At 43.3% G+C, this 25,775-nt stretch overlaps 5 protein-coding genes and 1 non-coding gene across 6 annotated transcripts; 3 read left to right on the forward strand and 3 right to left on the reverse strand.

Annotated features, from left to right (window-relative positions):
- Positions 1-1,650: 1,650 nt before the first annotated feature.
- LOC131888064 (monocarboxylate transporter 9-like) lies at positions 1,651-6,839 on the reverse strand. Its single transcript, XM_059236844.1, has 2 exons — positions 6,695-6,839; positions 1,651-5,523 (listed from the first exon to the last, which is right to left on the reverse strand). Exon 2 carries the CDS (start codon positions 5,281-5,283, stop codon positions 2,941-2,943), a length of 2,343 nt encoding a protein of 780 aa, XP_059092827.1. The 5' UTR covers positions 5,284-5,523; positions 6,695-6,839; the 3' UTR covers positions 1,651-2,940.
- A 612-nt stretch (positions 6,840-7,451) lies between these two features.
- LOC131888063 (protein timeless homolog) lies at positions 7,452-11,827 on the forward strand. The gene is made up of 6 exons (XM_059236843.1): positions 7,452-7,651; positions 7,722-8,105; positions 8,310-8,492; positions 8,563-9,939; positions 10,018-10,743; positions 11,025-11,827. The coding sequence occupies exons 1-6, from the start codon at positions 7,538-7,540 to the stop codon at positions 11,718-11,720; spliced, it is 3,480 nt and encodes a 1,159-aa protein (XP_059092826.1). The 5' UTR covers positions 7,452-7,537; the 3' UTR covers positions 11,721-11,827.
- Positions 11,828-13,033: 1,206 nt separating this feature from the next.
- Positions 13,034-16,702, forward strand: LOC131887809 (CD82 antigen-like). The gene is made up of 5 exons (XM_059236514.1): positions 13,034-13,461; positions 13,843-14,031; positions 15,366-15,569; positions 15,635-15,877; positions 16,543-16,702. The coding sequence occupies exons 1-5, from the start codon at positions 13,399-13,401 to the stop codon at positions 16,588-16,590; spliced, it is 747 nt and encodes a 248-aa protein (XP_059092497.1). The 5' UTR covers positions 13,034-13,398; the 3' UTR covers positions 16,591-16,702.
- Positions 16,703-17,913: 1,211 nt separating this feature from the next.
- On the forward strand, positions 17,914-20,041 carry LOC131887808 (transmembrane reductase CYB561D2-like). The gene has a single exon (XM_059236513.1). The coding sequence runs from the start codon at positions 18,144-18,146 to the stop codon at positions 18,897-18,899; it is 756 nt and encodes a 251-aa protein (XP_059092496.1). The 5' UTR covers positions 17,914-18,143; the 3' UTR covers positions 18,900-20,041.
- Positions 18,884-22,783, reverse strand: LOC131887807 (peroxidase skpo-1-like). Its single transcript, XM_059236512.1, has 3 exons — positions 22,129-22,783; positions 19,501-20,522; positions 18,884-19,432 (listed from the first exon to the last, which is right to left on the reverse strand). The coding sequence occupies exons 1-3, from the start codon at positions 22,711-22,713 to the stop codon at positions 18,997-18,999; spliced, it is 2,043 nt and encodes a 680-aa protein (XP_059092495.1). The 5' UTR covers positions 22,714-22,783; the 3' UTR covers positions 18,884-18,996.
- Positions 20,823-21,014, reverse strand: LOC131889754 (U2 spliceosomal RNA). Its single transcript, XR_009374224.1, has one exon. It is a non-coding gene; the product is annotated as a U2 spliceosomal RNA (small nuclear RNA).
- Positions 22,784-25,775: the final 2,992 nt, after the last annotated feature.

Here is a 25,775-nt window from a genome sequence, read left to right on the forward strand (position 1 = left end):
TTTAGAGATTGGTTGAGCCCTTTTCAACCCAGCCCAACTAAAACTATTGTATTGAACCATTATTGCTCAAGTCCTTTTCTTGTGGGGGTCAGATGAATGGATCTTACAATTTGGCATACACCAACTTGCCTTCTTATATCAATTCCCAACATTTAGTTTATCATAAAATCAACTTAATATATAAAAGGTTTCTGTGGATTCGAACCCGTAACATTTTTTATTCCAACCAAGAAAATCTTCAAAAGTTACAATACGCTACGTCATGCTCGAAAGGCAAGCAACGCAACCTCTAGTGTATGCAAGCTGCCGAGCTGTCATCTCAGAGTACATTTTTTAACGACCATATTGAAAAAGTGCTACCAACTGAGGGGATTTATGTTGAGAAATGTTAAGATCTTTTTCAATCAAAAAGAAAGCCACGAATGAGCGCCTACCATTTGCTTTCAACATCACTAATTAAGCCTTTCTGATAACATATTTCCATTACAAGATGGATTAGCCTTCATGCTTCAAGGTATTTTTTTTTTATTTTCTATCCCTACCTTTATCTGTAACCATATGTTATATCAATCACAGAATGTAGAGGTTAGAAACAAAACTAGAGTATGTCTTGCATTGTTTGTACGTATACACACTACTCGACAAGATTGAGTCAGCATTGCCTTACAGGGATGAATGTATGCGTTAGGACACCTCATGCCCAAACAGTCTCACTAAATCGGACTTTCATCAGTGGCTTAACATGTATATGAATGTTGAGTCTTATAGTAACATTTTGTGATTGAATTATAATCCTCTTCATATAAACCTTTCCACGACCCTAGTCATCAATGTCCGATGGTACCTCCCCCGTCCTTTAAAATGTTTTGCTTCTTGAAAATTCCGGACTTGATGCAATATCGGTAACAATTGGCTATATTTGCATCATGTTGGTAAAAAATGGTAAAAAATAACCTATTTTTAGACTTGTTTTAAGATAAAATCTGCTGAACTGATTAGATGTTTTCTTTCAAGAGGAATAAGAACGTCCAAAACAATGCGCTGATATTTTAAAACACGTCGTTGCTTCTTTCAACTAGTGTTGGAAGGTTCTAGTTTTTTTCTACTAAATAAACATAATGCAAAGAATCTACTCTTGGGTTACTGAGAGTAATATGGCCTTTGGGTCATCTCCTTTGAATACTTTACTCGTAGATAATGGAGGTAAAGATATTGAGCATTTCTCATCTTTGAAAGATTTAAGTGTAGTCCTCCCAAAAATGGAAAGTTCAAGAAGCATATTCAGATAAAGGTTTAAGTCCACGATGCTAACTTTGTGCAAGTCGATTGTTCAGCCACATTTTGAATATGCTTCATCCATTTGGGCTCCAATGAATTAAGCAGGTTTGCAAAGGGTGGAACAAGTTGAAAGATGTTTCACTAGGAACATCACAGGAATGAGCGAGCTCTCATATTGGGAGGGACTAAAAAAGTTGGGACTTTACAGTGTTCAGAGAAGGTACGGAAGGTATCGGATACTGTTCGTCTTCAAAAGCATCCATGAGCTTTGTCCCAACCCAGGATTTAAGGTCAATTCTAGTGACCGTAGAGGCTTAATGTGCGTATTGAGAGCACCTTCAAGTCCTCAAGAATCCAGGCTAGTTCGAACATTGAAGTTCACTTCTCTTCTTTCTCGGGCTCCTTCATTGTTTAATTTACTTCCCTCTAATGCTCATAGGGAATACGTAGGCCTTGTTGGTCCGGTAGCATCTTTCAAATCAGACTTGGACACATTTTTATAGCATTCTGGATAGCATTCCAGATCAACCCTACATTCAAGAACTAGCTCGGTCCCAACTCAAATTCGTTGGTAGACCAAATATCATATAAAGATTGAAAGGTAATAGATAGACGAATTATAAACTTTCATTTTAATAGTACTGGGATTACATTACCTGTAGCGGTTAGAAATGCCCGTGAAAAACCAAACCAAAAAAAACGTTTACAGGGTAACTCGACACGACGGAAAACTCGACACAAGAAGCTCGACACATCGGAGAAATCGACACACAGGAAAACTCGACAAAGGAAGACTGGACTCAGCTGAAAGCTCGACACATCCTAAAGGCCGACACATTAAATAATTCAATGACATATACAAAATTTCCCAGTTCCAAGCTCTTTATTGAGTTTTTATGGCTTGACCAATGAGTTCTAAACTGGGGTCAATCTTTTTGATAACATAAGTATTCCGATCTTAAGCAAGGATACCCTATCTCGATTTGCAATTATCCTAAAAGGACCTTAGCAATTGTTTTCAAGCATTCATGATTTCTCGATCTTCCGATTTCCGATGTTGCGTTTTCTTACATGTCGCGTTTTCTAATGTATTGAGTTTTCCGAAGCATCGAATTTTTAATATGTTCGGCTTTCCGGTGTGTCGAGCTTTCAGATGTGTCGAGCCTTGCTGTGTCGAGTTGTAAACTGTCGAGTTACCCTGTAACCAATGCAAGCAATTTGACGAATTCGTTTGAATAGTTTTGGGTCGGATTAAACGAGAGATCTGTCAACCTCATGTTTAGGGCAAAGCTTTTGGCGATTTCTGATCCACCACTCTGAATGAATGCAGCGCCTCGAGACAATCGGAGTTTTTTGATTGTCGATTTGAAACCAGTTTGTGTAGATACTCCTTTAATACCATATAACATGTGGATTGTTCAAATTGTTCATTTCAATTTTTGCTTCATTTGAGTGTTTATGGCGGATATTCGAATACTCTGTGGCTATGCGGTTTTCAAAAGGTATTATATGCGTTGTTTTCATAAAGGGCTGAGTTCAAGCGAAGGGAGATGAAGTGATTCATAAAATGCAGGTTTCTACGAAAGCTTCACGAAATTAGAACCATTTCTTTTAGTATCAGATCGGGGTCTCATGATCAAAGATTCCCCGAAATGAAAGGAATTACGTGGGCTTTGTCAGAGCTCCATTTGCTTTAGGATGATTCAGCTTGAGCGACCTGCGATTTAATATATCAGCTGCCGTACTAACAATAGCAGCAATTGCCAGGAATACCCCACCCATGTAGAATGATATATCATAGCTTTGCGTTGCGTCAAAAATTGAACCGGCAATGGGCGGGCCAACAACTGAGGCTACGCCTCGAAACAAAACCAAGAGTCCAAAAGCGCTGGTCAGCTTGTCCAGACCCAAAGTCTGGACCAATACAATGGAAGTGAGCGACACATAAGCGGCTGTGAACAATCCAAAGAGAAGCGCGATGGCCGTGTATGAAATGTAGCCTTGACACAATGGAAGGACGAAGACGCTAATCCCACTGCAGAGAACGGCCACATTGGTCACCACGAAGGGGTTGACCCAGGAGAAATCCGACATCCAGCCCGAGAACACCCGTCCCAAGGTATTGGAAATGCCAATGATTGAAATCAAAAAATTGGCATCGTCGATTTCCACACCTCTGAGATTGGCCATGTTGGGCAGATATACAAACGGGGTATAGAAGCCTAACATGCCAAATACATTGGAGATGCCAATCAGGAGAAACATCTTGTTTCCAAGAAGCTCCAGATTGAGCATTTCCCGAAGAGTGGACAGACCCGGTTCGTTCAGGTCTGGATCGTCTTCGGCCAAGCTCGCTTTCCGAATATGCTGAGGGATGGACAAATGACTGGCCACAATGGAACCACGGTGCATGGAGAGCATGGATTGGCGTCGAGGCGTTTTGGGAATGGAAATGACGGAATGGCGATATTCGTCCAGATTAGCAAACGAGGGGACATGGGACATCCTTCGGGATTGGTGATCTTCATCGTGGACCAAATTGGCGACGGAGCCCGAGTAGAACACGTCTTTCCTGTAGAGGGGTCGAACGATGGGACGGCTGCCTCTCCGACTGGATTGACTCGCGGGTCGAAGCAAAAGCGTCTTATTTGAGTCCAATTGAGCTCCATCGATGCAGAAAGCAATATGATCGTCTAAAGTGGAGTTATTACCATCCTGTGAGATCTGAGAGAGCATGCGGGTAAGTCGGCCAAATCCAGGAGAGGAGGAATTCCGCGGCATCATCATGCTTGTATCGACAAAATGAGGTGCGGAACTATTCCTCGGAATTCGGCTGCTGCTCTTTGGAGACCTGATTCCCAGCTTGGTGTGACTCCCTTGAGACGGAGGCATGTGCTCTGAAATAGTTCGTCTTTTGAGAGCAGCCCGAGCATTGCGAGCGTCTAGCTGAGCTTGCTCTCGTAACTGGTTGACATCGGCTTCAGGTTGGACTTCCATTTCTTCCTCGTCTTCCTCTTCCTCCTCGTCTTCATCGTTCGGTTCTTTTTCTTCACCATCATTTTCTTCGATAGTTGTCGTGATGATGTTCTGCTCTTCTATAGTGGGCAACTGATTGAGGTTGATTGAAGGCGACAAAAAGCCGATGTCATGACTCAGGTGGAAAGACTGATTGGGCGTGAGGCTGCCACTGGTCTGCTCAGAGCCATTCTGAAAATGGTGCGTCCCGTCCGGCAAATGTACAGTAAAATTGTCATCCCCTCCGCCGTCCTCCAAATCGGAGTTATCCACCAGCTCGAGTTCCAAAGGTCGCATCAACGCCCCAAATAGTGAACAAGAGAGGCAAAACCCGGCAAAGATCATATTCGCTCCTTTCCAGCCTAATTGGGCGATTAAATACGTGGCTAAGGGAGCAAATAGAAAGGTCCCTACTCCTGAACCGCACACGGAGATACCAGTGGCCAAAGCTCTCTTCTTTTCAAAGTAATAGCCCACTGCCACCACTGCAGGAAGGTAGATCAATCCCAATCCGAAGCCACCAATCACGCCGTACGTGAGCATAAGAACGGGCACATTGGGCGATATAGTTGACAGAAGGAGACCTGCACACGAGACGATGCTCCCGGTAATGCACACCGGTCGACAGCCATACTTGTTGACAAGACCACCCACAATTGGACCGGACATCAGGTAGACCCCCGTGAGCAGACTTCCCACCCACGAAACTGTGCTGCGGTTGGAGCCATAGTGTTCCACTAATGGCTCCAGCATGATGCCAAACGTGTAGGCAATGCCATCGAGAATAAGGTTGCACATGAAACTGGCGAAGCAAATGACCCAACCCCAGCCACCATCCGGTGGTGGAGGGATATCCACAAGTGGTACCACAATATCCTCTCCGAATAAAGGCCTCTCCTCTTCTCCATCAGGAGAATGGACGGCGAAAGTTGGAGGCGGATGGCGCGTTTCCAGGTCCTCGCTCGATTTCTTGGGTGATAATTCAGACATTATCTGGAAGGCTTGAGCTTGACAAGTAGCACCAATTTGAGCTTGGAATGCCAATGATGATCAATCACCCGGTTGCAAGAGAGGATAAGTCAGAAGACACTTTTTTTACTTTTTTTGAGATCGCACTGGATAATGTTCATAGTAGATAGTCGATCAAAGTAAAGTAACGCAGTAAAAGTCTCTTGAGTGAATGATGTAGCGCAGCTGAGATCACTAGGACATGAATGGACACTCGTAAATCTAAAATGAAAGATAAACACTCCAATGAGTAGAACCCATCACCACCTTATGTGGAGGAAATGCTAGTGATGGTGCTGAAGGAGGTGTTGGTAATAGTAGTAGCAGTAGTAGTAGAACTACTGAGGACTTGATTTTCCACACTCTTGATCTTGTCAAGAGCGGCGAGTCTTTGACAGCGAAGAGAACTGTCTCCAGGGAAGACGTCGTCCAAGGAACAACGCTTGGAAAATAAGCCGCTCCTTGGACAAGTCGGAGTTTTTCCACCCTGCTAATACGACGACTTGTGTTCCTTCACAAAGAAATGTTTCGAGGCCAAAGAGGCATATATCTCTTCACCGCTGTCAGCTGTGCGAGATCCTAGCTTTCTCTCCGAACGCCTCAGTGATTGCGGGAATAGCGAGAGCTTGTGGCCCAGGAAAGATATGGGGGAGGAACAAGCCAAGGAAGAGAACAAGGAGGAGGATCTGATTCCGTTCTTTCCTTCCTCCAGAAAAGATGACGTTCCCTCACTTGCCTCCCGCTCCTTCTCTAACGCCCCTGTAACTCGTTGGTGACCAAGAGCATAATTTTGGAGAGGCTTTCTGTACGACTCGCAAGTTCAAGGTGACTTCCGCATTTCCGCATTTTCGTTCGAGATCCCGGATCCTCCCCCCCCTCTATGTACCTTGTTCTCTTGCTCCCATTGTCTTGGACTTCTGCAGATCTTGATTGCCGGCTCTGCTTCATCACGGCAATTGGAATCTTGCGAGTCGATTAAACGATTTTTACCAAAGAAATCTTCGTCCAATCATTGAGTTGAAAGTCTCATTATGCTTTGATGAATGTGGTAGGGAAAAGAGTGGGCGCTAAAGTTGGACCTTTCGAAGAGGAGAGGGAAAAGAATCAAGGCTTTGTCTGGTTTGGTAGAACAAACAAAATGCATTCCGGTTTGCGGTGATTTCATTGCCCTAGACACTTGAGCCGTCTATTAAATCAAAATCGATCTCATGTCTAGAGAAGTGCGAGTTGACAAGCCGACGATGTCACATGTTTACTTTTCAAAGACACTCAGCATCCCTTTCCCCCTGATCAAGTGCTCTGCAGAAATTTTGAAATTTCAACAGCATTTGCGAGATGCTTTCCCTAAATGGATTTGAAAGCAATCATTTGGCCTCAAAAATTTGTACCTTACCAAGTTTTGGGGGATTGACACACAACGTTCTTGAAGTTACCCAAGTGCAATTTGAACTGAAGAACTAGCGTAGTAAACGTCGCTAATGTTTCGTGTCAGGATGAGCGTGTTCATTTTGCCTTTGGTTATGCATGTATGCTCAATCATAGCACGTTTTTTGATCCCTCCAGCTGTTATTGAGGTATTGAGGCCTCATTTCAACATCTCTAAGCAATCTAGTTCATGATGGACATCTCCGCAATTACGCTCAAGTGCCCTGCGGCAATCCTATTTAATACCGAGGCTTCAACCATCCATGATCATACACGTCTTCATCCAACCATCAATTCTATCAGACCTGCAGCAGTTACTTTTAAAATGTAATTAAGTGCGATTATGATTACTTTTGATTCAGATTCAAATTGCATTCCTTTTCGATTTCTCTCTAACAGCAAGTCTGTGAGCAAAATTGAAACCAAGATAAAATGCATGAAATCATGAAGGAGTGATAATGTATCCAAAACTAGACGTAATTCAAGGATTCGCTAAAATGGTTATGAATGAGAAATTAAAATGGATCAATTCAAGTCGAAATGTTTCCATTACATCCATTACAGCGGTTGCAATGTAATTGATTACAATTGCCCTCACTTGTAATCTTAATTGCAATTAAACAATGAAAATTGCGTCACAGGTAGGCCTGGTCGTTACCAGAAGGTTCAAGGAAGACACAGACCTGTGAGGTTTTTGTGGTTCAAGGTCTTCATACTTCCGTGGACTTATACTATTTGAGCGGGAAAGAACATAACAACAATCGTCGTTCTCAATTCTTCAAAATCATTAGTTCTAACGTGAAAAGTTAAAATGGAATGGGTGGCAGACCTTGAGGCCACGTGTTCGAATTTGGGAACCTGGGACGGCAATAAATATGTCAAGGATCCGGATTGCTCGGAATGTGTTAAAGATCTCATTCGATTTGTAAGTTATCTTGGCGTTTCCGATCGTGGCTAAGGATCTTTTATGGTTTTCCTCTTTCCATTGCTTTTAGTTACGACGAGATGACGAAAATCACGAGATTCGACGTCGCTTGGGGCAGATCCAGGTGGTGCAATCCGATTTGATTCCGTTGATGCGGGATTATGCCCAAGAGTCGGATCTCTTCGAGCTGGTCTTGAGGTTGTTAGTGAATCTGACCAATCCGGAGATTTTGTTGTTTCGAGAAGAGTTGCCCGAAGATAAACTAACGAGGCACTATTATCTACAATTGCAAAGAATCCGACAGGATTACAAGCGGGCTTTTGTGGACGAGCTGCTTTGGCAGCGAAATCAGGAGAGGATGATGAAGATCTTGGAAATGGATCCGGCGGATCGCTCCGAGGACGATCAGTTCACCATTGAGCGGATCCTGATTCTTCTAAGAAACATGCTTCAGGTATAAGAATATTTAATGCCATGGATACGTACTCGGAAGGCGTGCTACTTTAATTATGCTTGACTTAGACTGGCTTAAGCAGTTTTAATGACCCGTAAACTCTTCGTATAAACGTTAAAACAAAATGACCTAACCAATTACTAGGTGGAGCATAACCCATTCAATATGAACTCGCCAGTTCGAATGAATTCCTACATTTTATAGGTGCCCTCTAATGCTGCCAGTGAACAGAGAATGGACGACGATATCAGTATACACGATCAAGTGTTATGGGTCTTGCACAAGTCCGGCATGGCCGAGCTCCTACTGTTCATGGCCTCTTCCAGCCAAGAAAGTCAATTCTGCCTGCACGTAGTGGAAATTATTTCCCTCATGTTGAGAGAACAGGTACCAGTTCGTCATACATACACGTTGGTTTGATACGTTCAAGACCATAGTTCACCAATGTCTTCTACAGGATCCGGGTCATTTAGCCTCGGCCAATGTTGCGAGATCTGAGGAAGAAAAATCTCGCGATGAGCGATTATTGATGGAAGCCAGAGAACGCGAATTAGAGCTCGAGAGGCAGAAGAAGAAATCGTTTGTCCCCGCCCGACATTCTCGTTTCGGAGGGACCTTCGTGGTCAGTAACATCAGCTCCATCTCAGATGGCAAGCACATGCTCTGTCATAAGCCCCTGAGAGACTTGGACAACCTGGATTTTGACAAAGAAAAGCGACCCCTCAAAGTGGCCCGCAATAAAGTGACGCCCACCGAGAAAATCGTCACCCGACGATCCACCTTGTCCATTCGGTTGTTCCTCAAGGAGTTCTGCATTGATTTCATCCATGGGGCTTACAATGTGATGATGCGAACGGTGAAGGACTACCTGAACCGACAGAGAGCCCAACAGAACGATGAGAGCTACTATCTATGGGCCATGCGGTTCTTCATGGAGTTCAACCGGAAGTACGAGTTCCACGTGGATTTCGTGAGTGAAACTCTCAGCAAGTCCACTTTCCACTACATCCAACAGCAAATCGAGCTCTACAAGGACAACTTTGAGCACGAGAAACGCAATCGACCCGTCTGCTTACTTTGGAGTCGACGGATGCATTTGGCCTTGAAGGCCTATGCTGAGCTCTTGAGTACGATCGTGACCATGCAGAATAATGGCAAGAATGATGACATCCTGCGACATTCGGCGCGAGTGCTCCTGGCCAATGTGTTCTATGAGCCCGAATACCGTGAGGTTTGCCTCACCTTGTTTTCCATATTCAAGTCCGATAAGATGACCAAATCCTTCCTCAAAGATCTTGTTGAGGCCAACCATGTGTTTCTGAAACTCTTGGAGCACATGAGCAAAACCAATAGCCTGGTCATAGGAAAGCGCTTAAAGAAGAGAAGAGGTGGAAAGAAATCAAAGAAAGGAGGCAAACCTCTTGGGGGCAATTTTTCGGAAGCTCGCGCTACGAACGAGGAATATTGGGATAAAGTGTCACCAGGGCTGACTGAATATCTCCAAGGTGAAGGGGGCGAGCTCCCTACTGGAATATCACCTTTTGATGCCACGTTAGAATTAGAGGAAGATAAACGAAAAGCTGTGTCACTTTATCGAATTCAGAAGGCATTGCAAGGCCAAAAGGCCGGTCTAGCACTAGCCTTACTTCGAGCCTCTAGAGAGGTATGGCCAGACGGAGATGAGGTTTTTGGCGCAGAGGATATTGATGCCGAGGAAGAGTTCATCCTACTGAGAGAGATTCTCTTTTCCGAGATGGACACGCCAGATCCCGCCCATCTGCCTTCTGATGAGTTCGACAGTGCTGAAAATGGTACAAACCCAAAATCAAATACGGTGAGAAGAACAACTGATTCATTCAAATCAAATTTCATCACCCTAGGAGGTAATATCTTATATCTTTTTAAAATGTAGGATAATGAATTTGCAAAAGAGGGCCTTGCTGGAAAAGATGCGGATCCAAACGAAGAGGAAGGAGAAGAAAATGACCAAGAGGAAGACGAGGAGGAGGAGGAAGTTGCGGTTGAAACTTACATCGGGGAGCAGAAATTCGATTTGAAAGGATTCGTCTTGCGCTATGCTAACGCCCAAATATGCACATGTTACGCCCAGTTATTTCGCGAATACCGCACCAATTCGGATTCCACTAATCACGCTATCATCAAGATGTTTCACCGGATCGCTTTTGATTGCGATCTTCCGGCTCTCTTATTCCACGTGTCCGTGTTCCGAGTGTTTCAAAGGATCCACGAAGAGTACAACTTGGGAAGTGGGAAGAGTAAATCGTTGACAGAAATGCACAAATTTGCCGAGTTTTTGCTCAAAAAGTTCTTCGACGTTGTAGTGAAAAATCCCAAATGCTTTATCGAGTTGTTCTTCTGGATCAGTCCCAAAGACGCTGCTGATGTGATGGATGGTTACCAATTTGTCACCCTCGACATGAGTGGAAAGAGCAAGAAGAGCTTTTGGAGCGAAGAAGACGAGGAAACTTTGACGCGCACCTTTGAGCAACTCAAAGAAATGCAAGAAAAGGGCCAAGACAAAGGTTCCATTTTGGATGGATTGCTCGCTTTCTTGGAGCCTCGAGGCAAAACCAAGCGACAAATCGTTCGCAAACTCAAAGAACTCCATCTCATTCAGGTACGTACAAACAGAATACATAAAACGAGGGTGTGCACACTTCTCTTCATGTCGAGCCAGTAATGATCCCTCTGGAATCCATTTGCGGTCGTTATGAAGCATTACGATACTCATCTGACAAGGAGGTGGAAACACCTCTTTTTGAATCCCATCGATTTTGGAGCGTGTTGAATGTTTTATTTGCCACCAAATCTTGCCACTAGTGGTATGATTACGGCCTTATTTCTTACGTTTTCTCCCTGATGTACGCATTGAGCTCCATGCTTTGATCACGATTTCAGAATGCGAAAGAGCTCCACAACAAGAAAATCCATCGAAAATCGTCGAAAAGCGGCCAACGCAACAAGCAATTCAAATCGCGCGATGCCATTGAGGGCTCCGACTCCAGCGACGATGAAAAAGACAAAGAAAACCCCGCATCACCCGTTCACGTGGACGGAAAGAGGCCCGCTCTCTTCTCCGATAATGACGATGACAATGACTCATCTTCGTCATCTTCATCGGATGAAGAAAACGGCGAGTCTGGTGTTGGGCTAATTTCTGTTCCAGAGAGCTCCATTATTGAGCTGCCAAGTGCCAGGAGCCACGATCTAGAGGAAAGAAGTCAAGAAAAGAGTATGAACATCCCAAGACCACAACCAATTCCGGAAGATTTGCATCAAAATCCAACGCATTCGGTCAATTCGTGTCCTTCGAAAGTTGATTTGGAAGACTCGAGCGACGACGAAGACGTGTGCAACAACTCCTTGGTTCGTTCCAGAAGGGCCGTAGTTTTGTCTGATGACAATGAGGACGAAGGTGACGACGATGACGACGATGACGAAGGTAATAATGCTGAAACGCGTCAACCCAAACGTGTCCTGGAGGATTCAAGTAGTGAAGACGAGCGAGAAGTGATGATTGAAGCTAATCGCGGGGAGAAGCCGAAAAAGCGAAAGAAAATGGTTCGGGCCTTGTCTTCAGACGATGAAAGCTAGCACACATAATTTATGAGCAAACCTTTCAAGTGGGAACGTCATTATCCTGAAAATGTCGGACCTCGTGCCCTTAATAAATAAATAAATAAATAAATGATAGTTCAGTTCGAAGTGTTTTCTTGAGCGAGTTGCATATCCTTTGTTTCCAATAAAGGCTCTCGAAGTAATCTGTTTGAACAATCCAAATATGTAATCAACCTTAATAGGATGATTCAACCTCGTTTCGTATTCAAAAAGATTGATGCATCATTTGCCTGCGGTATTGATATTCTAAGCAACCTGGCCCTCCAAAGAAATGTTAAGAATATTCTAGTTCTTGCTTCATGCTCTATCAAGGTATCCTCACGCAAAATTGCGCGTACTGAACTTGCTCACTTGGTGCGTGGTCCATCTGGATTAGAGTGCACGAGTGTCAGTTTGAAAGCCGCAATAGGAGGGACCCTTGATACCTTGATAGAGGGCTTTCTTCTGTGTCATGAGAGCTCATGGTAATAAGTCGACCGTCGTCGTGGTCTGGGCCACACAATGACTCTTTGTGAGTCAAGGACACTTTTTTGAATGATTCCATTTTTTACAGTTAAAATTTTGGGAACGAACTCAAGGCTGGTTTGGCCGAGCGGCTGTACTAGCTGACACCTAAACAAACCGCGCCATTGTGCGTTCCTCTTTGTTTCGTGGTGTCTTCTTGACTAATTTGATCAGCTTGATGTACATATTAAAGTTGTTTTTTTTGCAAGTGGAGCTGGGCTCCATTCCTGAATATTAGTCATCTGCAAAGCTGGTTGAAAAGCCACTACTAATAACATATCGCACACAGGATGTGTGTGTGTGTGTGTGAAAGTGTGGTCGTCGAAACACGTGAAAGGAAATGAGCACGGGACGGGACGTATAGTATTGTTTGTTGAACTCGAACGAAGGCCAAGGCTCTTTTTTCCAATTGTAAAGGCCAACACGCCAACCTACTCCGTAGCTTTTGCTCCTTGGCGCAACAACTTGTCAACTTTGCGTTGTTAACAATGGTAGACGAAATGAAGAACCTCTAACGAAAGTGTAGAGGGCAGATATTGATTCTCTTTGCAATTGCTATCCAACAGCAAGAACTCTTAAGTCTGATAAATATGTAAAATTATTACTTTCCGAACAATATTCCTGCATAGAAGATATTTTAAAATACATCTGTAAAAAGATACTTAGTGGCTGACTAATAATTTTGCTATTCCTTTCCACAAGGCTAAATGGGTGGCTGGTTTCAGTGGTTAAGTTATGGATAACCATAGATTGTTTTCCCTATCTTTTGGTTTGAATCCATTGTAAAGGGCTCGACTGCTGAATAACTTGTCAAAAGTTGGATCCCCAAGATAAAAATCCATCCTTTAATCAACCTCTTCCAATTTCAAAAAGGCTTCCTCTTGAAAGATTCGGCTATCATGACAGGTATATTAATATGCAAGTAACACGTTTGGGCGAAAAAGGAGTTGGAACAAGTATCATACGGGTGTCCATACTTTTCCAAGTGGCTTCTAACCAAAGGAAGACCGAAAGAGAGCCCACATATTCTTTTTTTGAACCTCGATTGTCAATAGTGCGCCTAGCGTAGTTATCAGTCTTCAAACCGCGCGTGTTCTCTTCAGATCCAATTGGTGGTGTTCCAACAGGGCAATCTCAACAAAGTTCCAACATGGACGGGTTTTTAGGCAATATGATTAAGTACTTGCTCTTCATTACCAATCTCCTGGTGTTTGTAAGTATCATAATTATCTGCTTTGAAGGATCGAATGATCATGGCCATAAGGTCAATACTTCAAACATCTAGAAGATTGTAACGTTTAGCGGTCATTTTTCCTGGAATCGGTTGTGCGTTCAAAAGCGAAAAAATTCAATTACTATAAGTGAGCCTGTTTTGGAGTGGGAGTATCCCAAGATAGCTCTCATATGGGACCGTGTGGTGCACATTCCATGCCAAGGTTGCATATCTGTCACCAAATGAATCTCGATTTAATGGCTACGTTGGGCGGCAATAAACCAGAGAAAACTGCCACCTGCATTGACATCATCTGATTAAAAACGGCTCCTCCTTACATTGAGTATCATAGAAGATGATTCGATAATTGCTATGACCTAGGTAATGGCCGTGATCGTATGTGATTTTGGGATTTACGCACTCGTGGATGGAAAAGCCGTGTCAGATCTGGTGGAATCTGCGGACTCCTCGCTCTCCGTGAATATTTATACGACAGCAGCCATTGTTTTGATTGTTGTGAGTGCCTTGGTGATTTTGGTGACCTTTCTGGGATGTTGTGGCGCCATCAAGGTGAGACTGAAAAATAATGTCATTTTGGATTTGAAAAATGCATGCATTTTTATGGATCCGGGTTCGAGAAAGGTCGCTTTAGTTCACTTCAGTGTGGTGAAGTAGCAAATTGTATATGATTTGCAATAAATTGAGTGATTTATTCCTGTACTCTTCTATGGGTTAATTATTCTAAAAGTACATATCGAATCATTAAAAAGACTGTACTATTCTATGGTTCTGGTTGTCTCTAGACTCGCCTGTATTTCTGTGCTTCTCCTGTTCATCTCAATAATTATTCGTACCCTAGTTCCTCATCTAGAAACTTCGTTGTGACATTTTTGTAAAGAATACCAATCAACGGATTCAACAACCATGAATAAAAAGCTCGTTCATTTGTCAAATTCTCAATTTTGGAGAGTAAAATAGCTATGAAAATATATGTTTTAAAAGAATAAACACAAGTGAATTCTGAATGAAATTTTTGGAATTACAAAGCGCTGGAGAGAAACAAAAGCATTAACAAATAAAAATTATGTTATAATTATGTTCAGCATTAGGGGCTTCGATGTAAATTTTCATACAAAGTCTCGTATAACTCATTATGGTAGAAGAGTCCGGACAAATTGGTCTGCAGATCTCTTAAATATGCGCATTGGTTGCTTTCGAATTTTTGTATCCATTAAGTTCCACAGAGTTTTGCATTGAAAAGTGCAGTCCGAGTTTGCTTAATCAAATGTTTTAAAAAGCATACCCCCACGGTTATGTTTAAAACTGGTGTTACATCCACAGTATCCAAAGTATCCCTAGAAAAATGAAATTGCTATCCAAGAACACGATGCGTAGAAAGTGGTAAGATAGTATAAATATTAAGTTTGCCCACAAACTCATAGAAATATGGACTGTGACCGAGCTTCCCCAACTTGGTCATAGCGACTCTGAGCCACTTTTCGAATTAAAGTAAAACAATACAGGCAGGTCATTTTTATATCATTTACTTGTTAAGTGGTTCGTTTCAAAGTTATTTTGTCAAAAGCTTATGTAGTTGACCAAGAGCTGGCCGAAAATGTGAATTTTGCGTAGTGTTTACTACAAAACTTTGGACATATCTCCTGAGGTCCCTCAGCATAGCTTTGGGCTCAAACTTGGCCGAGTTCAACTATTCACCGAGATCTTATGGTCGTATTTTGGGCTCATTTGGAATAAAATGAACGGTTTAGGAGAAACGAATTTATTCCTTCCGTTCGTAGTCCACATCTCTAGAAGTCCGTGGTTTGCCTGATGATGAATTAGCATGTCGCAAAACAACCTTTATACCGAGAGAACTGTTTCACGATACCCTTTTACTCCTCCAGGAGAGCCGATGTATGTTGGGCATCTACTTCACGTTGATCTTGACGATGTTCATTGTGCTGATTGTTGGAGCCGTAATTGGGTATTCACAATCGTTGGATGAACTGAAGAAGCCTCTGATCTCCTCGACTAAGAAATTTGACGAGAAATCCGACGACACAAAGATCCAAACTCTAACCAAAGCCTGGAATCGTGTGCAAACAGACGTGAGTTTCTTAGGGTAACTTTTCCACGAGCCTCAGTTTACCAATAGTTCGTGTGTTCCATTCAGTTCAAATGTTGTGGAGTGGATAAGTTCACGGATTGGGATGGAAACGCCTATTTAGACAATGAGGGCGTGGAGGTACCTGCGTCTTGTTGTGCACGAGAGGGAATTTCAGACCAGAATGATTGTCAAAGGAACCCGTCCAAGGCGGACTACAAACTCGAGGGTTGCTACCAGAAGTTGAAAGATTCGATCAAATCGCATTCAAACAAGGTCATGATCGTGGCAATCATCATAATCATTGTCATGGTGAGGCCTAAATTGATGTTTTCGTCATGTTTTCATTTTTGTCTGTTGGAGTTAAAAATTAATCCACAGTCAGAACTGACTTTTAGAGAGTTTTTGGGTGGCACAATTGACTAAAACGGCTCGAAGTCACACCGTGACAAGTAACCTTTTTTGGGTGATCTACCCTGCACGAGTCTACTTTAGTCAATATTCAATATAAATTATAGATATAATTTTTAGTGATAGAGTTGAATCTTCTGAAACGATGATGTGGGTTGAATTAGATCAATCGAACTAATTTTCCTACAAATAGCCACCTTTGGTTATTTTTTTTTTCAAGATTTATGTTTTAAGCAAGGGCATTCGTATTCTTCCAAACCGTTGACAACGATAGTTCGAAACATCCAATACAACCATAAGCTAGCTTACCTAGCTTAGTTCTTTAAAAAGTTTTTTTCGATTTCTACGAGTACCCACTGAAATTGACAACAAAAAAGCAAATTATTAATTGGCACTGTTTTAGTTTGAACATTTTTTTCGCCCAGAAATGCTCTAATATTAACCAAAAATTGCATTAGTTTTTAGTAGAAATTATAAAATGCTATAGTTACAGTAATTACAAAATAATGGCAAACAACACTGTTGGTAAACTATATCACAAATTGTATTTCCGTGTTTTCTTTCAGTTCTTGAACATGATCTTCGCCTTCATAATGTGCACCATGGCCTCTTAAATCCCATCCAGTCTCAACTCGTTCAACTCTTCAATGCCCCCAAATATCAATGTGTGAATGTGCGTTACTGTCCATATTCTTTTTCGCAATAAATCCACACGATTACGAAATACCCACAGACAATATCCCAATCTCCGTCTAATCCCCAATCTGACTGTGATACGAAGGCGGTGGACCCGAATAGGACGAGATCGTCTCAATATCTGGACCACGATCTCTCGGATCATATGAAGGCGGAGGATCACTGAAGAGCTGACTCGAAACTCCACCCTTGGGAGCCAAAGATTGACTTCGATTGGCTAGGATATTGCGAACCCCGGGTCGTGCTAGGAGATTCTGGATCCGCCGATCTTCATTAGTGTCAGCATCCGAGTCTCGGTCTCCATTTCGCATCAGGAAGCACACTCGCATTAATGTGATTTTGACTAATTTGTAGAGCAAGAGTCCCACTCCCAGAAGAAGAAGGATCACAGCACAGATCAATATCACCGTTTCCACCCGTCCAAAACCCATTGTGACACATCGGGACCTGTATTTGAGACACTAATGTACGTTAGATTGGATCAGCCATCCACGACCGAGTGGTGTTATGCAGAACCAACAGGTTTCAAGGACATTTCTGGCAACACCACTCTGCCTTAGTCGGAGGATACTAGAACTCATTGACTGTATGGCAGGCTTACAACGCACTCGTTTTGCAATAACAACGCGACCAATTCAAATGAAAAGCCAATCAAATCTTGGGATGCTGCGGTTCATCCGCTCGAAAAAAGCCATATTGTTGAGAACCTGTGGTTTAGTACTAATATTACTAATGCAGTGCATGCAGTGGTTTGACATCTTTGTGAAAGTTCCGTTACACATATTATCACGCAACTTTCCACTCCTTTCCTCACACGCAACCTTCGTTCATGCTCTTGGGCGCACTCGGCGCTCCCTTCTTTGGCCCTTACCGGCTACGGCACAGACGGCAGAGACCTCCAAAAAATCTCTTTAGAATCTGCCAAAGAGCTGCCAATCCATATACCATTTAAAGCGCTTGTGCTATCAGTACAACAGTCAAACATTACGAAATGTATATCAAAAATATCATCATTCATTCTCAAATTATCACCAATATCATATATTATGGTCTCACACCACATTTCAAGCTCAGTGGCTCCTGGAACCGAACAAGAGATGGATTCTACCCATTTCATTTCCTGCAAATGTAACTTCTTATTTGAGTTCAATACCAATCTTAAATGAATGATGAATGGCCATATTTCAGGATGCACTGGAAATGTCACATCAAGTACGTACCATACAAACTTTAGTGCTTTAGAGAGCACTGACTGACTGACTGACGTAGGATGCAGCAAGTATGGATGGATGATGCTTCTCTCCATGGAGTACATTGAATGCCTCTTTGAACACAGTGAACAGGTACAGTTACTGTGCATTGAACATCCAACCCCGGCTCAAGCTCCGATGACCCACCAACTCATCACACGGCTCGTGAAAGTATCTGTCGAAATATCTCGAGTTCCTCAACGAGAAATCCGTCATTCATAATGGTGGTCCATCTGATCTCCGTGGCCTTTACTGGGTTCATCCTGTACTTGTCAGTCCCGGGCTCGGATTTGTTCTCCTGGCATCCCACTTGCATGAGTGTGGCCTTTATCCTGTTGCTCCTTCAAGCTATTGTGGTGTTCTCCCCCGAGAGCTCCCTGTTCCCCACCACACCCCGACCAGAGAAGGTCCAACTCCATTGGATCTTGCATGCCTTCGGCACGGCATCGGCCGTCTTTGGGTTTGCGGCCGTCTATTTGAACAAAGAGATGAACAATCGGAAGCACTTCACCACGTGGCACGGCAAGTTTGGCTTGGCCACTGTGGTAGGCGTGTTTTGTGCCGTGGTGGGTGGGCTTGTGGCGAAATATGCGCTCAACTTCCGGAAATATGTCAAGCCCATCAACATTAAGATGTATCATGCCACGGCGGGTATGATCGTGTTTTGCTTGGCCATGGCCACTGTCTTCCTGGCCGGCTATTCCAATTGGTACAAGAACCGAGTATCAGGATGGCTCTGGCGAATCACGATTTGGATGCCGGTCGTATTAGCCACATGTGTGGCCCGTCAAGTGACCCAATCCTACTTGCCCCGGGTATTGACCCCGCGGGAGAGCGAACTGGACGCGAAAGCCAAGAAGATCCAGGAGAAGATCGAAGAGAAGCTCAGACGCCAACAAGAGCGGAAACGCTCTGGGAATAACGGCAAGAGTTCGGAGAGCGAGGATCCAACAGAGTTGAATAGTGTTCATAACTAGTATTACTTTATTGATCCTTAGTGTTTAGGTAATTCAAATGCATTAAAAACGAGTAAAACCAATGCGTTCATTCTTTCATAAAAGGGTTTGTCGGATCCTATTGCCAGGCGTGTAGGTTCAATGGTGGGTGATGCATATGATCCATGCAATTAAAGCCGCGATTCGTCTTGGCATGAGGGATGTGGAACATGTTCTTGGGCAAGAACAGGTCGCTATGTACGTCGGCATTGTCGCACAACACCCGGGCCAAGGTCTGGGTCTTGATGGTCTTCAATTGATCATGAGTGAACTGGCCTGGATTTGTGTAGAAAAACCGATCTCCGGTTCTCAGGCGCTCGAATTGTTCCTTGACCAAACAATGCATCGTTGGCCCGAGAAGAGAATCCATGTGAGGTTTTTCCATGTTTCCACCCACATACAGATCCACTTCTTCGGGTTGTTTGTAGACCATCGCTAATTTGTGGACTAGTGGTTGCGGGATGAAATCGGAAAGCTTATCCCACGTTTTGGACTCGCCCAAGCCGCAGAACTCCCTAAAATGAATAAAAGCATAAGGAAAACGGAGGATCACATCATTTTCTCCAATCTAATTCAATCTCACCTGTAGGAGGCATAGCCGGGAATCATGTGATCTCGTCCACGTTGAATGTTCAAGGACACGATATCAAGCCCGAAGTTCTCTTCTTTCTCAGGGAAGAGCCATTCCGTCATTTCGTGCGAGTAAACATTGTTGAAATCTTGCAGGGATTGAGTGCAAAGCCCTCGCATCATATCGTCGTAGGTGTTATTGGCTAACAAATGGAGCGGATTATGGAACACGTCCCGAAGCCTCATGACATTGGACACGTCGTATCGCTCGTTCCTTAAAATGAATGCCCCGGCGATATAGGTGTGAAGACGATAGGCAGCACTAGAAAACACCATTGAGATTGTAGCATCCACATTCGGATTATATCGATCTTCATGGAGGGCCACAGGACTGGATCGGACCGTATTCTCGCCCAAAAGGGCATCCATAAAGTTCGTGTAGGTGATGTGTTGAACGATGGCGATATTGATCTTCCGGGCTTCCTGATACACTTTCTCATCGTCCCAATGCGGATGCATCATCTTGAGTTCGTTGGCCAGACGGTTGTGATTGCGCAAGAACACCGTACTTAGCATGGTGAAAGCCGGATGAACATCTCCACGTGTATCGCCAAACTCCATCTTGACCTGACCTTCAACAGTGATGGGTGGGAAAAAACGTCCACGGGTATCGACAGAAGTTCTCAATAGGCCGTCTTTGAAGCTACGAACAGATTTGACACGCTCTTGATCAGAGCCATAAACGAACGATGCATCAATGAATGCGGTGTTCGAGTTTTCGGCATCGGGTTGTTGGTCGCAATGTTCATTGGCGGGTTTGGCAAGCTTGGAACGTAGGAAAGGCATGCATCTGGGACGTCCCTCGCGGCCATAGAATTTGTCATTCATGGGAGTTGCGATAGGGCAGCAATCAGGATTGTCCAAGTTCTGGGGCTGGCAACAATCTAGAAATTCGCCAGGGGCAGTTTCTCGGACCGGCGTGATTTCGATATCATGATCGATGACTTGTCCCCACGCCATGGTCATCATGCTCACCTAAGTAAAAATGTTGTATATTTAATTCTAATAGATGTGTGCATGTGTCGTCTTTGTGCTTGTGTCCTGCCCGGTTGATACTCAATTGGCAAGATAATACGTTCTTAGCAGGGTTAGGAACTGTTTATTTCACCATTCAGACATCACTGTTGAGACGAAAAATAATGTTAAGTACCTATAGCCCTCGTAGGTTTCCCTTCTTTGATGGTAGTTTTCCAACGAAAACAATCTGGGCATATTGTGGAATCAGTAGGGTACATTGAGATGAATGTATCGTTGTAACATTAATATAATAATGAGGGTCAGTGGGCCGTTCCTTGCGGTACTGCAATGCAAGGCCAACCCGTGATAAGGAGGGAGCAAGCTCCCAACACTCATCCCCTTCCAAAAATAAGTTTAATATCGAAGAGGACACATGGTCCTCGTATCAGATATTAAGCTGATAAGAACAGATACTACACTTTGATCTTAGCCAAAAGGCCGAGAAGCGATACTGAAATAAATGTTCGTTGGCAATTCATACTTGAGCTCGGACAATCTTTTGGTGACTATTACCCGCTACAATTTTACAGCCGTTTTTTCTGAAATCATAGTACCTACTTGCTAAAAATGACACCGTCAGTCCCTAACCATTTTTTTCAACTTTGCTTCAAGTTTTATATGTCTAGTCCCAAAATCATCGGTTTGCTTATATCTAAGCATTCAAAATTGCAACATCTTGGACTCATTCTGTTCCCAACAGTTGTATAAGGACTCGTTTCTTGCCTATCTGACTCCTAAACCGACTCCCCTCTTCCCAGTATCACTAACTGTACCTGCCAACGCGGCGGACCAGTACGAGCGCCAAACGTTCTCTCCGGTCTAATCTTCTTGAGAGCTGATGCTTTTACAGCAAAACAAAACTTCCCATCAAACGTGACAAAATAAAGAAGCTTCAAACTAGACATTGATATGCCAAGTTTTCAAATATTTGCACGTCTTCAATTCAATGATTTTCCATCGACTTGCTACAAACAGTCGATTCCTAGACTGAGGAAATTAATCACTTAATCCAGACGTTCCTCTCGCCTGACATAAACATGATTTTTTGCATTACTCGAAGATGCACGTCTGTTACGTCCAAGACAAACCTTTTTTCAAATGCAGTGTTCTAATGAAATTCCATGTGTAGGACACATGTCGTGAGTTGGATTCAGTTCTAAAAAAATATGTCTACTATTACAAATAACTTCAATATTGGATACTATATCTGAAGAACGCAAGCATGGGTAATGTCGCTCTGAGACTGGTCTATTGACGGTTGTGTATTACAATCCTGAGGTTGTAAATGAATAATTAATGCCAAATAGAGGATTTTGTAAAATATTTGATTATCCGGATTACTGTAATTTTCACTATTACTCTATTTCATGCGTCCAATTCTTGTTTCCCCGCCATAAAGGACATTTCTCGAGAACTATCTAATATAAAACTTTATCCGAAAGACATTTTCTACCAAATTTCGAGTCTTTATTATGTAGACTCCTCTATACTTTTGACCAACGTATGTGTCACTCTACGCTACATCTTTGACGATTAAATCACATCCAACATAACATTTCCTCACCTTTGAGTTCCTGTCATATTCTCCCCTCTCGATCAACTCTTGACTGATTTGCCGTGGATTGGGCAAATCCGTGTGTTTCCCACAATCGACCAAGCTGCGTTTTTTGGGCAAGAGTCTTCTGTAAGGTAATCCGGCTTGTCCGAAGCTCGGATGTTCCATATTATTACAGCTCCCATCAACGCTTCGATAGGGCACGTCGCTCGACTGGCAAACCCGTCCTTCTTGGCAACGATTTCCCGGGAAGAACACGCTGGACTTGGAATTCCGGTCCTTCTCATATTCCAGCCACGGAGTCTGATGCTGGGCCAGATTGTAACCGAATTTACCGGAGCGAAGTTTGGGCCCTTTGACCCGTTTGTACGTCGATTGGGCGTTGCCAGTCATTGAACCGTCCTGGAAGTCCGGATACACTGTCGTGTCCACACGAGGATAATCCGGAGGAGGATTTTCGTAACTCGATTCGTAGCTAGATTCTTCGTAGACTGAATAGACTTTGGCCTTGGCATCATCTCGCCAAAGTCCAGCCGAGGCCAAGACGATGAAGAAGGCAGAGGCCAGGAACCCATGGAACACGTGGGGAGCCATAGTTAGGTTCAAATCGCGGGTACTAACACGTCCCGCCGTTACCTAGGGAAGTGAACTCTGAAGGCCAGGTGCAAATCGAAAGAAGAAAAACTGAGCGGAGAGCATAGGTACAAAGATGAGTAAACTAATTTTGCGCTCTTAACCGGTTGTTTGGTAAGATTGAATTACGTGAGCGCCATTGGTAATTTGAGCAGAGTGAAAATGACAGTATCAGAACACTTCATCTTTTTTAATGGATGGGGGCCAGGTTGAAAATCATCAAACTCTCATTTTCATTACAATTTTAATCAATTATTTGTTATTACAATTTCATGAAAAATGTATTGAAAATGTGGCGGAGGTGTTGGGAGCAATATAACCTGGAAATGATTTTTTTTTTAATTTTGATCTTAACTACTTGCATTCCCTGGTTCAAATTCAACGCTTGATAATCTTTAAATATGGGCTTTATGAGCGTGTACATAAGTGTATGTATATGAGGTTTTTTTAAATTGATTTGATTTACTCAAAATTTTTAGATTTGAACTTAAAAAAATGCATGCCTCCTAAAATATCAAAGTTTACAAGCCACGGTCAAGTCAAAGAATTGACGAGAACAATAAGATCATACTGAAAATCAATAAAGCTTGTCAAGTAAATGCGTTCATGAACAACTGACGTTATCCCATGTAGTAAAATCAAAGACAATACGCCCAGCCCAACCGCACTGTGCATGCATTGAATTTTGACATTTATTTCATTTTATCTGTTTGTCTAAGCAAAAAGGCATTGTGGCATTGTCTCAGAGTCTTCTTTTATGGTTGACGCTTGAAACGGTCATAATTCAGTAACTAGGGGCAATTGCGCTGCCAATGACCGGGAAGCGCACAATTGTGACAGAGGCCTGGCTTTAGGCCCCCAATTCGAGCTTTCCCGCGTCCCCGGCCAAAGTTTGGATGGTCGTAGAGCGGTTGGCCAGACACAAATTGAGACGGATGAGGGTAGTGGGATGGTGGATACAGGGAGAACGGAAAACGGGGTATTTCCTTTTTCTCAGTCATAATATTGCAATGACAAAGGACTCGAAACTTTTCAAGAAAGCGCCTGGAGACAGTCTGGGACTCTAACCCTTCATATGAGTGATAGAAATACTTGTAGTAGTCCAAGTCGAGAGAACTTACCTGCCGGATTGGTTTCGTCCTCGGACCCGGTTGGATTGGAGGTGTGTCACTTCCCAATGGCACAGAACAAGGGGTGAGGGCGGCCGTCATCGAAGGAGCGTTTGTTGCCCTTGCTTTTTAGTTTGCTTTTTCACGGGCTTTTCTAGCCGCTACAGGAAATGCAATCCCCAGTACTAATAAGATGAAAGGTCATAATTCGTCTATTTATTACCTTTCAATCTTAGTTCCAGTTGGCAGACCGATCCAGTCCTTGAATGTAGGGTTGATCTGGAATGCTATCTAGAAATATGTAATCCTTCCGAATATTAGAGAGAAGCAAATTAAACAATGAAGGAGCCCGAGAAAGAAGAGATGTGGACTTCATTGTTCGAACTAGCCTGGATTCTCGAAGGCTTGAAGGTGCTCTCAAAACGGACATTAAGCCTCTATGGTCACTAGAATTGACCCTAAACCCTGGGTTGGGACAAAGCTCATGGATACTTTTGAAGACGTACAGTATCAGATACCTTCCGTACCTTCTCTGAACACTGTACAGTCCCAACTTTTTTAGCCTCTCCCAATATGAGAGCTCTCTCAATCCTGTGATGTTCCTAGTGAAACATCTTTGGACTTGCTCGACCTTTTGCAAACCTGCTGAACTCATTGGAGCCCAAATGGGTGAGGCATATTCAAGATGTGGCTGGACAATCGACTTGTACAGAGTTAGCATCGTGATGCTATCTCTGGACTTAAACGTGCGATATATCCAACCACACATTTGAAAAGCCTTACCCACCTTCAGCTGGATATGCTCATCGAACTTTCCATTATTTTGGAGGACTACACCTAGATCTTTCATAGATGAGACCTGCTCAATATCTTTACCTCCATTATCTACGAGTGGAGTATTTAAAGGAGTTGACCCAAATGTCATTGAGCGGAATTTCATTCCGTTCAGGGCCATATTACTCTCAGTTACCCAAGAGTAGATTCGATTTAAGTCCTTTGCAAGGCTACTGGAATCTTGGCCATTCCTACCAGAAACTAACTTTGTATCGTCAGCATAAGAAGAGAGACTGGCAGTGATACTAAGCTTTTGAAGCGGGGCAACGAATATTATAAACAAGAGGGGCCCTAAGATCGAACCCTGGGGAACACCTGACTTGACATCATGTATGTCACTAAGGGATCCCTCAACCTTAACCAATTGCTTCCTACCAGAAATGAAACTTTTTAACCAATTGAGAACCCTGCCTTGGATCCCAATTTCATGGAGCCTGTTAACTAAAAGCCCATGATCTACCTTGTCAAAGGCCTTGGCAAAGTCGAGATAAACTACATCAACTGATTCATGACTCTCTAGTCCCTCAATAACCCGCTCAATATGTTCAATCAGTTGGGTAACCGTGCTAAAATGTGCTCGGAACCCATGCTGGCTAGGAGGAAGGACTTCATGAATATCAAGAAATTCAACAAGTTTGAACTTCATGATCTTCTCAAACACCTTCGCAATATTCGAAGTGAGAGAAATCGGCCTGTAATTACTGGGGAGCGACTTATCTCCCCCTTTAAAAATTGGAACAACATGAGCTAACTTTAGTGAAGATGGAAACTTGCCCTGATCCAAGATGCAGCGCATCAAGTACGAGAAAACAGGAGCGAGAACCAGTGAGCATCTCATCAGAAACTGAGATGTCACACCATCAGGACCAGGAGAGCTGGAAAGCCTCAAGTCCCTTATGGCCTCTAAAGCATCTTGATCTGTGACTACAAGATCATCTAAACGCTCAGCTTGACTAACCATGTCAATCTCAACAGACTCATCTTCAGAGCAATGAGCTGTTGCTTCCGAACTCAGTGGGGTTGAAAACACACTAGAGAACTGATCTCCAAGCATGTTAGCCATAGTCTCTACATTGCTAA

Source organism: Tigriopus californicus, chromosome 10 (genome assembly GCF_007210705.1).
Source record: "Tigriopus californicus strain San Diego chromosome 10, Tcal_SD_v2.1, whole genome shotgun sequence".
NCBI lineage: Eukaryota > Metazoa > Arthropoda > Copepoda > Harpacticoida > Harpacticidae > Tigriopus > Tigriopus californicus.

Bases quoted from the DNA above. Each gene is read 5' to 3' on its own strand.
- LOC131888064 (XM_059236844.1), bottom strand. From the start codon at position 5,283: ATGTCTGAATTATCACCCAAGAAATCGAGCGAGGACCTGGAAACGCGC.
- LOC131888063 (XM_059236843.1), top strand. From the start codon at position 7,538: ATGGAATGGGTGGCAGACCTTGAGGCCACGTGTTCGAATTTGGGAACC. The intron at 8,493-8,562 runs GTACCAGTTCGT...TGTCTTCTACAG, and splicing joins CCCTCATGTTGAGAGAACAG to GATCCGGGTCATTTAGCCTC. The intron at 10,744-11,024 runs GTACGTACAAAC...TCACGATTTCAG, and splicing joins AAGAACTCCATCTCATTCAG to AATGCGAAAGAGCTCCACAA.
- LOC131887809 (XM_059236514.1), top strand. From the start codon at position 13,399: ATGGACGGGTTTTTAGGCAATATGATTAAGTACTTGCTCTTCATTACC. The intron at 13,462-13,842 runs GTAAGTATCATA...GCTATGACCTAG, and splicing joins TTACCAATCTCCTGGTGTTT to GTAATGGCCGTGATCGTATG. The intron at 15,570-15,634 runs GTGAGTTTCTTA...TGTTCCATTCAG, and splicing joins GGAATCGTGTGCAAACAGAC to TTCAAATGTTGTGGAGTGGA.
- LOC131887808 (XM_059236513.1), top strand. From the start codon at position 18,144: ATGGTGGTCCATCTGATCTCCGTGGCCTTTACTGGGTTCATCCTGTAC.
- LOC131887807 (XM_059236512.1), bottom strand. From the start codon at position 22,713: ATGGCTCCCCACGTGTTCCATGGGTTCCTGGCCTCTGCCTTCTTCATC. The intron at 20,523-22,128 runs GTGAGGAAATGT...ATTTTTACTTAG, and splicing joins AATATGACAGGAACTCAAAG to GTGAGCATGATGACCATGGC. The intron at 19,433-19,500 runs GTGAGATTGAAT...TATTCATTTTAG, and splicing joins CCCGGCTATGCCTCCTACAG to GGAGTTCTGCGGCTTGGGCG.